Source organism: Erythrolamprus reginae, chromosome Z (genome assembly GCF_031021105.1).
Source record: "Erythrolamprus reginae isolate rEryReg1 chromosome Z, rEryReg1.hap1, whole genome shotgun sequence".
NCBI lineage: Eukaryota > Metazoa > Chordata > Lepidosauria > Squamata > Dipsadidae > Erythrolamprus > Erythrolamprus reginae.
The window spans coordinates 32,340,908-32,353,624 of NC_091963.1; the positions used below are offsets into that span (position 1 = coordinate 32,340,908).

A 12,717-nucleotide genomic window follows, 5' to 3' on the forward strand; every position below is an offset into this window, starting at 1 on the left:
TATAATTATAATAATAATTATAATAATAATTATAATTATAATTATAATTATAATTATAATTATAATTATAATTATAATTATAATAATAATTATAATTATAATTATAATTATAATTATATTATTATTATAATTATTATAATTATAATTATTATTATAATTATTATTATAATAATTATAATAATAATTATTATTATTATAATTATTATTATAATTATTACAATTATTATAATTATAATTATTATTATTATTACAATACAACACAGCAAACGAGATCACTATGCTGGATTTCGTATTTCATCACCAGTCGGGCGCTTCCCAAGCACCTAGGACTGCGTGATGTAGCGGCGAATTATGTTTGCCGATCCCAGTCAATTGCAAAAGTGGCCTTTTGCAATTGACAGATGGAGATTTTGTCAATTCCGATGGTTTTCAAATGTCCGCTGAGATCCTTTGGCACTGTGCCCAGCGTGCCAAGTACCACTGGGACCACTTTCACTGGCTTATGTCAGAGTCGTTGCAGCTCGATTTTTAGATCTTCGTATTTCACTAATTTCTCTAGCTGCTTCTCCTCAATTCTGCTGTCCCCTGGGATTGCGATGTCGATGATCCATACTTTCCTTTTCTCCACAATCAGGACGTCTGGTGTGTTATGCTTCAGAATTCAGTCAGTCTGAAGTTGGAAGTCCCACAGTAGTTTTGCTTGCTCATTTTCGACCACTTTTTTGGGCTTATGTTCCCACCAGTTCTTTGCCACTGGTAAATGGTAGTTCTGGCACAGGTTTCAGTGGATCATCTGTGCCACAGCATCGGTGATCCACTGGAACTTGTGCCGGAAATACCATTTTTTAAAATTATTATTATTATTATTATTATTATTATTATTATTATTATTATTATTATCATCATCACCATCATCATCATCATATTATTATTATTATTATTATTATTATTATTATTATTATTATTATTATGTTGTTATTGTTGTTGTTGTTGTTTTAAGCCACTCTTACACTCTTTGGAGACCGGCGACATAAAAGTCAAATAAACAAACAAACAAACAAACAAACAAACAAACAAACATTGGGGAGAGTGATAAACAGCCCAACTGGAAATCCAGAGGCTTCGGTGAGAGCTGTGCACATGCGCGGGGGGTGGGGTGGGGGAGGGTCAGCGGAAGGGGAGCTGTGTACATAAGCAGGGCATTGCATTATGGGGGTGGGCACATGTGCTCACGCTATTGCATGCGTGCTCACCCTTTTGGCACTCGAGAACAAAAAAGGTTAGCCATCGCTGTTCTAGATGATCTACTAAGGAAGCCCCATGTGTAATGCATTACAACAATCCTAATGAAAAGTGACTAAGGTATCAAAAGGCCTCCCATGCAGGAGGAGTGCAATTTGCACACTAGACCAGTGTCTCCCAACCTTGGCAACTTGAAGATATTTGGACTTCAACTCCCAGAATTCCCCAGCCAGCATGGAAAACACTGCACTAGACAAAACTGTGCAAAGGCCTTCCTTGAGGCATAAGATTAGCATATTTCATTTCATTTTACCAATTCATGCTTTGTTTCCTAATGTGTATGTTTGTCTTTCTGTAACAATGGGGACTCAGAAAATCCTGGGTTCAGACTTTTTGACCTTACACTTGCCAAATAGGGTGAATCATTATTTGCTTCATCTCTACCCATAGCTTATTCTTGTTGAATTTTCTATGGCAAGACTGGAAACATGCTGTCATTTCCTGGGATTCAAAATGATCTTTGAAGAGCTGGCGTCCAAATATATAAATACAGGATTGTGATAAGATGAATTAAAATGAAGTACACGAGGAAGGTGAATTGGAAGAAGCAAGTATTATTCCTATCTTTAAAAAATATGTCTTTCAAGGAAAAATGATTTTTATATAGAAAGAAAAATGATTTTTATATAGAAAGAAATTCACTTCTGATTCTTTCTATATCCAAATTTAAATTATGCCTTTCAGTCCCAATTCAAGGCATTCCACTCCCATCCTTCAGTTCAAAAAGTCCATCCATAATGGTTTTAAACCACGTCAAATTCAAAGCAAAGTGTACCTTCTCGTAAGTCGGAACCTAGAATTGTAACTCTTAGTTGATACTACAAAATGATTTACTAGAAATGCATGTTTAACAGAATAATGACACTGATATATTAGTTACTGAGTTACCCTCTTAAAAGAAGCAAACACAAACATCTTGATAAAACATTACTTCTTTTATCTGAAAACAAATCACAGATATTTCAAAACTATTTACCACATTATAATTAACTGATCTTATTTCCTCTCCTTTCTTTTGGAGACTGTTTTCCAGTCCAGCTAATCTCAGCATGTGTGACTTTCCCACTACATGTCACACTTTTACAAATATAGGTTTGATTAATAAAGGAAAGCAAATTCCTCTTGCAGCCAATGCTGCATCAAAGGAGGAGGTGAGTTGTACATGGATTTAGACATTAACTTCTGAGCACTTGCTTGCTGCGTGCCTTTATTTGAAGTTTGAGAAAGATGTAGGATAACAGTAGTCTTTAGTCAAACAGTTTTATCAAACTCCATATTAAGAATATCTTTAGGAAGGAATACAAAAACAATCCTTTATTATTTAAAGCACCTACTGACACCCATATATTGGAACATGCTGCATGAAAAAATGTTAAAGAACCGGACACAATTTAAAGTGTTGGTTATGATCTATAAAGCCCTACATGGCATAGGAACAGATTATCTCCGAGATGGCCTTCTGCCACACGAATCCCAGCGTCCAGTCAGGTCCCACAGAGTTGGTCTCCTCGGGGTCGCGTCAGCCAGATAATGTCGGCTGGCAGGACCTAAGGGGAAGAGCCTTCTCTGTGGAGGGCCCATCCCTCTGAAATCAGCTCCCTCCCGGAGCTTTGCACTGCCCCCACCCTCCTTGCCTTCCGAAAAAGTTTAAAGACTCATCTTTGTCACCAGGCCTCGGGTCATTAGATCTTTCCCCCTGATTAACAAGTGTTTTTGAGTGTGTTTTATGGAATGAGTGCTCATAAATTGGTTTAGATTATTTTAGGATTTTTAGGGTTTTTAATTACATTATTGGATTAGATGTACCACTATGTTTTTTATATATATTGTGTGCCGCCCCAAGTTCTCGGAGAGGGGCAGCATACAAATCCAATAAATAAATAAACAAATAAACAAACAAACAAATAAATAAACAAATAATAATAACTAAATAAACAAACAAACAAACAAACAAACCATAAAAAAGATTTTGTAGTAAAGTGATCAGTTGCAAATATTTGGTCTTTTAAAAGTTGCTTAAGATATGGGCATTGCACAAAGTTATGAAGTCTTGCTAGCGTTTCAGTAAGCTGAACTTTTAGATTTTCTCATAATTTTTTGAGAAGCAACTGAAAACAAATATGGAGCAAATCATATTTTGTGAAACTTCATTTCCCATCGTCTACAATCATCATATTTCATCCTCAGCGAACAGCTTCTGTGTGTTTCTATAGTTGTTTTAAAACAAATTATACAGTATGGGATTTCTTTGACCTAATTGTTTTCTCCCTCTATGTAGGTAGTTTATTTATATCTTTTATGTAAGAATATATATTTATATATTAATATTTATGTATCCTTGAGAAATAATTTCTAAAATCTTTGATATAGCTATTAGCTAGATTGATTTTAATGTTCTTAATCAGACTTGTGAACAGCAAACAAAGGCAGTCTGTTAGCTTCATGTCTTATCAGTGGAAATGTTTGACCGGTCACAGCTGGAAACAGCACTGGGCTAGACAAAACTTTTGCCTTCCTTTAGTAAGATCCTTCATCCATTCTTAGGCAGAATATTGTATAGGGTGTCTTCAGGTAACCTATTCGAATCATTCCTATGTTCCATTAAATTTCACTAAGGAACTGAAATGTGTTTAGTTCAAAAACTGCAAAATAAAATGTTAAATATGGAAAGTGGTCATTGAGTTACAACCATTTGACTGTTTAAAGTCATAATGGCCTCAGAAAAAAGGACTTAATTTAATAATAATTTATTAGATTTGTATGCCGCCCCTCTCCGAAGACTTACAACCTGCCCTTGGACTTACAGCCAATGTATCACTCCCATGATCATCTGATCACAATTTGACGGCTTCTACTTAACAATAGCTACCTAAAATTACTTGGTCACGATTTACCTTTTTTTTTACTGATTTCTGGTAAAAAAAACACCCATTGAGCTTAACAACAGCATGACTCAATGACCAGGTGATTTACTTAACAATCACTCTAAAAATTGTTGTAATATTGACTTACAGCTGCAATTACTTACAATGGAAATTTTGAACTTACTTGTGATCATAAGTTGAGGACTACCACTACAATAAAATAAAATATATTCACAACCAACAGACTAAATTACCTTTGCTATTGACAGAGCCTGCGCCTGAGCCTGAGCCTGAGCCTGAGCCAGAACTTGAGCCAGAGCCGGAGCTAGAGACGGAATCTGATCTGCAGCTTCTTTTAATTTTGCGAGAATATCTTGAGCTTCTTTTAGTTCCTTAAAAATAAAGATAAAATATAATTGAGCACAATTGCAAAAACAAATGTGATGATGAAATCTCTAGCACTAGAAGGGAGATGTTTATTTTCCTTGATTTACAATCTAACTAATGTAAAGAACCATGTTCTATACCATGAATCCCAACGACCGGTTAGGTCCCACGGAGTTGGCCTTTTCCGGGTCCCGTTGGCCAGACAAGGGGAAGAGCCTTCTTTGTGGCGGCCCCAGCCCTCTGGAATCAACTCCCTCTGGAGATTCGCACTGCCCCAACATTATTTACTATAATGCAATCTTTTTAAAAAATCATTGCGCTGGAAAGAATAATCTTAAAAACAAAATGGCAGCATATTGGCCATTATAACAATAATTTCAATCATTCCTCTGTATCATAACAGCTCTAAAGATCCATGTCCTCTTTTTTTCTCTTTTCATTTATAATGAAAGAACAAGGATCTCCCAGGTTTGATCTTCTGCTCAAGGACCTACACAGTGCTGAGCTTAACAAAATAGAATAAACAAATCATCTGTAATTTAAAGCCCTTTAAAGCCCTACATGGCATTGGGCCAGAATACATCTGGAACCGCCTTCTACTACTACGCCTTCTAATCCCAGCGGCTGATAAGGTCCCACAGAGTTGACCTTCTCCGGGTCCCGTCGACCAAACAATGTCGTTTGACGGGCTCCAGGGGAAGAGCCTTCTCTGTGGCGGCTCCGGCCCTCTGGAATCAACTCCCCCTAGAGATTAGAACGGCCCTCACCCTCCTTGTCTTTCGCAAATTACTCAAGACCCACCTTTATCGCCAGGCATGGGGGAGTTAAGATATTCTTTCCCCCTAGGCCATTACAAGTTATGCATGGTATATTTGTGTGTGTTTGGTTTTTATAATAAGGGTTTTTAGTTGTTTTATTAATTGGATTGTACATGCTGTTTTTATCATTGTTATTAGCCGCCCCGAGTCTGCGGAGAGGGGCAGCATACAAATCCAATAAAATAAATAAATAAATAAATAAATAAATAATAATAATAATAATAATAATAATAATAATAATAATTAGGCACAGATGTAACTGCAAAAAGGAAGTGAATACTCAACAAGTTTGGTTTGCTCTTCATAACATTTTATACTCTGAACAACCACATTACTTGGCAATTTTTAAAAAAGTAAACCAAGATATGTTGGATTTTAATGTGTTTTATAAACAATATAACATTTAATCTGCTGTAACAAAACATGTTGCAGGGATGGACTGCTGGTGGTTTGCAGGAGTTCTGGAGAATCTCTAGCTAAGATTCTGTACAGCTTGGCGAACCCCCAAATCCCACTTCTGGCTGGCCCCTCCCCTCCCCTCTCCCAGGAGTCCTCACATGGCCCATTTTGGATGCAGGTAAGTGCAAGACTTGTGCAGCAACTAAGGAGGGCGAAAAACAGGTCTACTGGAAACAGGCCCATTATCGGCCACCAGGGAGCCTCTGGAGCCTGGGAAGGCTGTTTTCATGATCATGGAGGCCTGAGGAAAGGCTCCAGAGCCAAGGGAGAGCAAAAACACTTCCCCACCATGGTGCATGAGGCTGACTAGGCCAGGGTTGGGTTACAATTTTCTTTACTGTTGGTTTGCTCAGGTATGTGCCATGTGGGCAAGTGCGCACAATAATAAAACAAGACAGTTAAAAAAAAATCCAAGATGGCGGCAACTACTGTGCCATTGAGAGAACGAGCTCAGGGATGTGGCAGGTCTGGGTTGTTTCTGGGCCCAGTGACCCAGGCTGCCAAGTTACTACTGGTTCTATAGAACCGGCCTGAACTTGGAGAAACCCATCTCTGGTCTAGGCCATGCCTATCATGACCACGCTCACCCAGCAACTGAGAAGATAAAGCCTCTCTAACATTTTTGAAGCCCAACCCTGAGATGTTGGCATTGGCAAAACATGAAACTAAGTTATTATAAGTTAAGAGGAGATAGGAAGAATAAAAAAGAAATTTAAAAAAAATTGGTACCATGAGGAATATAATTTTTTAAGCAATACTGAACTGGAGGTAATGTGGCAAAATCTGAAAAGCTGATAGATATTATTTTTTATTTGTGTAATGGTAAATAGTGAAAGTAATTCTTGTATCCAAAGGGGAAAAATATTTCAGAGTTCTCTATGTATTCATTTTATTTTCAAATACCTCCGAAAAGACATAACATCATTAGTGATGGGTGAACCCAACGGTGTTCGGGTTCGGCAAGTTCGGACGAATTTTACGCAAACTTCAGCCGAACTGAACCTGAACAGGGAATCCCTCCCACGAAGAGATTCCAGGGGTGGAGCTTTGACGTCACTGGCAGGTTGCTAAGGACGCCCAGATGATCACTTCCTGGATTCCATGGAATCCAGGAAGTGATCACCTTGGTGTCCTTAGCAACCTGCCAGTGATGTCAAAGCTCCGAACGCCGAACACGACCCTGAATTTTGTCCGAAGTTTGAAAAAAAATTGAGTTCGTGTTCGGCATACCGAACACCGCAAAATTCAGTATGGACCCGAATTGTTCGGGTTCGGTTCATCCATCACTAAACATCATAGAAGAGTTCAAAGCCAACTCAGCTTTCTAACCTCTGAGGTCAATAAAATGAGGATCCAGATTGTAGGAGGCAATATGCTGACTCTGTAAACTGCTTGGAAAGGGCTATAAAGCATTGTGAAGCGGTATATAAGTCTAAGTGCTATTGCTATAAAGCACATGCAAAATAGTATCTTTCATGGGCCTTGACATATCATGAGGAAATCTAGTATATATTCTCTTCACAATAGACACTACACCAAGCAGTTTTGAAAGTTCTAGTTTTCAAAGGCAATACACATCTCCCCAAAATAATATGCAGTAATATTATTATTTAATTTGATGATGAGAGCCTGCTGACATAAAATTAGTCAAGCTAATATGCAAATTGAAGCATGATTTTTGAAATGTTAATCAGGAAGTCTGAAGAGTGAAATATTGAGCATAACATTTGTACAGATATCATAGCAACCATCAGTTTTCCAGGCTTAGGAGGCAGATTGAAAACCAAAAAAAAGTTTTAACAGTTTAAGTCTTTTGAAGAGAATCTTACCTGAGTCCTTGCTTGCAGTTTTTCCTTCTCTTTGTCAAGTTCTGCCTTCAGTAAGTCATAAGCATTTCCTAACTAATTAAAAAAACAATTATGAAGCTTTAGCGAAAGTATTTTTTTTTAAATAGATAGAAACATAGAAACATAGAAGACTGACGGCAGAAAAAGACCTCACGGTCCATCTAGTCTGCCCTTATACTATTTCCTGTATTTTATCTTACAATGGATATATGTTTATCCCAGGTATGTTTAAATCCAGTTACTGTGGATTTACCAACCACGTCTGCTGGAAGTTTGTTCCAAGGATCTACTACTCTTTCAGTGAAATAATATTTTCTCACGTTGCTTTTGATCTTTTCCCCAACTAACTTCAGATTGTGTCCCCTTGTTCTTGTGTTCACTTTCCTATTAAAAACACTTCCCTCCTGAACCTTATTTAACCCTTTAACATATTTAAATGTTTTGATCATGTCCCCCCTTTTCCTTCTGTCCTCCAGACTATACAGATTGAGTTCATTAAGTCTTTCCTGATACATTTTATGCTTAAGACCTTCCACCATTCTTGTAGCCCGTCTTTGGACCCGTTCAATTTTGTCAATATCTTTTTGTAGGTGAGGTCTCCAGAACTGAACACAGTATTCCAAATGTGGTCTCACCAGCGCTCTATATAAGGGGATCACAATCTCCCTCTTCCTGCTTGTTATACCTCTAGCTATGCAGCCAAGCATCCTACTTGCTTTTCCTACTGCCCAACCACACTCCTCACCCATTTTGAGACTGTCAGAAATCACTACCCCTAAATCCTTGTTGTGTTTTGGATGTTTTGGAAGTTGTCTGGAAATATGTGTATTGAAAAATTATATTAAACTTAACAAATTAAAGGAAACTTAGACTATTAACTTTTTTAATTCTCCAGTTCTTCAGTTCAGAAGTATTGGCCTGGGGCAGAACAGTGCTTACTATAGGTCAGAAGTAACCCATCAACACCTGATAACAGTGATTCTCCACTGCACAGCTGGCAAACTTGTGGGCTGTGGCCTGGATGCGTTACACGCTGGCCACACCCCTGTCTGCTTTAGTGAAGGGGGGAAAAGTCCTGATATGTCACGTGACACCACCATGACGCCACAAGTTTGACACCCTTACTCTACCGCCATCAGATTATTTATCTCTGATGGAAAAATGCTTTTATAGTCAACTAAGTTTCAGGAAGACATTAATGTGAACAAATCCTTCCTTGAGACATTAAAGAACATAAATTATCAATTTCCTTGTCCATTTCCTTTCTTTTCCTCATACATACAGTAATTCTAAACCTGAATTGTTCTTAAGTACTGGTTTTAAAGGTGAGGCTTAAAATATCTCAGATTTTTTTTTTTTAAAAAAAATTCTTCCAGCAGTGAAATTATCAAAATAAACTTAAGGAGAGAATCAAAACCTCCCTCAACAAAATGACTGTTGGACTCCACAAATCCAACAGGGATGGCTTTCCTTACTTTTCTATCTTCAAAACATTTTCCTGCCATTTAACCGAATCCCACTTTCAGAAATACCCTTATGTCCAAAGAGAAAAGGATGGCTGTCTAGATTTTTGGTTTGCCTGGATAGCACTGAATGAAGAGGAATCATCTTGGGCGATCTGTCTGTCTATCTGTCTGTCTGTGTATATTCCAGCATAATTTTGGAATGCTCTGAACAATTTCAATCACGCTTGGTACACAGATGGCTTACCCACTGGAAAAAATTACTGTGGGGGTAAGACACCTCTAACACTCCTCTCTGTGTGTGAATGTGTGTGTGAGTGTGTGTGTTCCAGCATAACTCTGGAATGCTCCAAGAAATTTCAACCTGGTACACAGATAACTCACTCACTCAAAAAAATACTGTGGGGAGTAAGACACCCATAACTCTTCTCTCTCTCTCTCTCTCTCTCTGTGTATGTGTGTGTCTGAGTTCCAGCATTATGTTGGAATGCCTGGGCTGTTAAGAAGAGCGAATGCATCCTCCTGCCGCAGCAATTGTTTGTGATGTCACTTTCTTCGCAGCTTCCTCTGGAAAGCCAGCTGTGATGTTCGTCCTCTAGTACACTGTTTCCCAACCTTGGCAACTTGAAGATATTTGGACTTCATCTCCCAGAATTCTCCAGCCAGCGGATGCTGGCTGGGGAATTCTGGGAGTTGAAGTCCAAATATCTTCAAGTTGCCAAGGTTGGGAAACACTGATCTAGTAGACCAATGGGGAAGCTCCTGATGTTCCCTTCTCTTGGTAGGAGTGCCCCTGGTGGATTTGGGGCAAAATGCCAGGATCGTAGAAAGGGTGGGATAGAGGAGCGCATGAGAGGGAGAAGGGAGAGGGCAGGGATGATGGGCATGGGAGTAGGGGGAAGAAAGGCCCTTCTCAAAGGCCCCCTGTCAGACAAAGGCTTTGTCATCTGTGTTTCTTTCCCCCCAATAAATAAATAAATAAATAAATACCCAAGCAATACTGTGTTATCAATTTATATATAATTCGTGTATATAAAGTATAGTTAAAGTATATATAATAATAATGTTAAAGTTTATGATCTTGTGGGGCTGCACTACTACCTGTCGAGGATTGCAAGTGGCCCATAAGCCATGGTTTGGACACACCTGATTTAAAGCAAGCAAGAAACGCCCTATACATCCTTTCACCTATTACCAAGTTGGAAGTTTTAAAAAGCGTATGCTTAAATTTATTAAGTAACTTCTCCACCCTTGACTTCTTAGAAAATTCATCTAATGTAGTGGTCACCAACCTTCCCAGCTGTGCAGATTGCCAGCAAGGAAGGGGATGGTTTCTCATGCACACTTGCCACTTGTGCAAATGGAGATTCTCGCATGTGCAAATAAAGCTTCCACTCTCGTATACCACTTGTGCAGTCCAGTTGTCAATGGGCCATGGACCTGTACCATGTGGACCTGTACCACGTAACAGACCAAGGGTTGTGGGCCCCTGCTCTAATGTATATGAATCAAATTTATGATTATAAATAATGAACTATTATTGTTATTTTTATCAATGATTCCATTCTGTTTCCAAAAATTCAACTACATGAAATTCCTATCATATGGAATAGCACCAAACCTGGCAAATCAGGAATATCACATTAATTTCCATTTATATGATTTGGTATTTCATTCTGCTTTTCCATCCTGGATCTAATCCAGATTAACTTCAGGATGCAAGATTTCCACAAAATCCTATATTTTGAAAACCATTTATAAAAGGTAAGGAACAATAGAGTAGTAGTGATCATCTTTTAAATATTTTTTTTGTGAATTCCTGGACTCCTGCATCTGTCCTAGAAGTTAATCAATTGCAGACATAAATAAGTAAAGGATACAGTACCTTTTCCGTTGCCTTTATCTCTTTTTCCATTTTGCTCTGCAAACTTTTTATTTCGTTCTCTGAAAGAAGCAAGGGTAAGGTGGGGATAAAGCACACCATGAAATTACATGGCTATTTGAATAGATTCATATTGTGCACTACAGGTCAGTCGGGTGCATGGCAGATGAAGGCATTGGGCAGACTGTGACCTTCACAACTGCCCTTGACCTTCAGAGAATTCTGCCTGCTGTTCAGATGGCTGGTCAGAGAGAGAGAGATTAAGAAATAAGTTCAAGAGCCAAGTGTGTCTGAGCACCCTTAGCTTTTCATTAATATTCATTTATGCCATTAGTCACCACTGATAAAAAAAACACGCTTTTGCAGGTGGTTCTAAATATTGCCAGAAATATGGCCAAATCATGATAAAACTGCAAAAAAGGTTGGCTTTGTGCTAATTTATATCTCCATCCAATAGTATCATATTTCTGTATTTTGTGTTTGCTACATGTGTGTCATTGTTCTTTGTTATTATTTGTATATCTTTAAAAATGGTTTTGATATTTACTTAATTGTTGTAAAACTTCTTAACTTCTAAGAAGCAGAAATTATTTATCATTGCAAATTTCTAATCTTCTACTTTGCAATATGCAGAAAGAAGAAGAAAACTTATGGTATGCAGATACACTGCATGTATATATTACATTAATAGACATTTTCCTAAATATATTCATTTATTACTTAGTAGGAGTGGATAAATACTGTTGTCTTATTAGAAATAGAAATAATTAAGGATGCGACAAAATGGACAATGCAAAATTGGTATTGGTACATGGTGGACCATATTCAATTTTAAATTATGAATAAAAGGATAAATTTGGATAATGAAACTGACTTGCGACAACTGATGGGACGGTGGGACAAGGTAAGACGATATATGATGAGTAGAATCCGAGACCAAGCTACAAGAAATAAATTGGAATCACCCAATAATATGTAAATAGATATATTGCTCTTGGGTCAAAGTGAGTTATATAAGAAACACTCCCGATTTGGTGGTGGGGTATGTGTGTGTGTCAGGGTGGTAAGTACTTTTCACCTTTTTTTTAATGTTGTGTGTATATTAAACTTGTTAAAAATCAATAAAAATATATTTTAAAAAGAAGTAGAAATAATTATTAATCTATAAATAACATTTTGACATCCATGGATAACATACTTTCTTTTTACTAGAATAAAAACTTAAAAATAAGCAAATACGCAATATAAATTAATTCCACTAAGTCTATCAAAGTTCAAGATCAACTTAAATTACAGAGCAAATTGGAAAGAAACGAACAATTGCTGTTTAGACACAATTCTGCCATTTAGTTTTTTTCATTACTTCTTTTTTTGCATATGCTTTATTTGATTTACAAGTAAAATTTACCTAAGTAAGCCTGTTCTTTCACTCCCAGTTTCACAATTTCTTGAAGCTGTGTGTTTTTTTCGGTCTGGCTAACTATTTCCTCTCTCAACTCTCGCATCTGTTGCCGATGCCACTCCACATCAACATATCCTTCTTGCTGAAGCTGAAAGATTAAGAACCCATCTATTTCTAAAGCAAGAGGCATAAAAGAACAACAAAATGTAAATCTGATGCTGGGATGGGTAGGGGACGGACACACAATAGTTATACAATGCCGCTATCATAAAATTTTCTGAATCCTGTCATGT

General features: G+C 37.5%; 1 protein-coding gene across 2 annotated transcripts in view; it reads right to left on the bottom strand.

Annotated features, from left to right (window-relative positions):
- CZH10orf67 (chromosome Z C10orf67 homolog) overlaps positions 1–12,717 on the bottom strand; it is a 93,778-nt gene that overhangs the window by 27,576 nt on the left and 53,485 nt on the right. For both annotated transcript variants that reach the window (XM_070727219.1, XM_070727220.1), the window contains 4 exons: positions 12,431–12,572; positions 11,026–11,084; positions 7,660–7,731; positions 4,421–4,558 (listed from right to left, as the gene is read on the bottom strand). In XM_070727219.1, the coding sequence (XP_070583320.1) occupies positions 4,421–4,558; positions 7,660–7,731; positions 11,026–11,084; positions 12,431–12,572 (411 nt within the window). The remainder of the gene's footprint in view (positions 1–4,420; positions 4,559–7,659; positions 7,732–11,025; positions 11,085–12,430; positions 12,573–12,717) is intronic.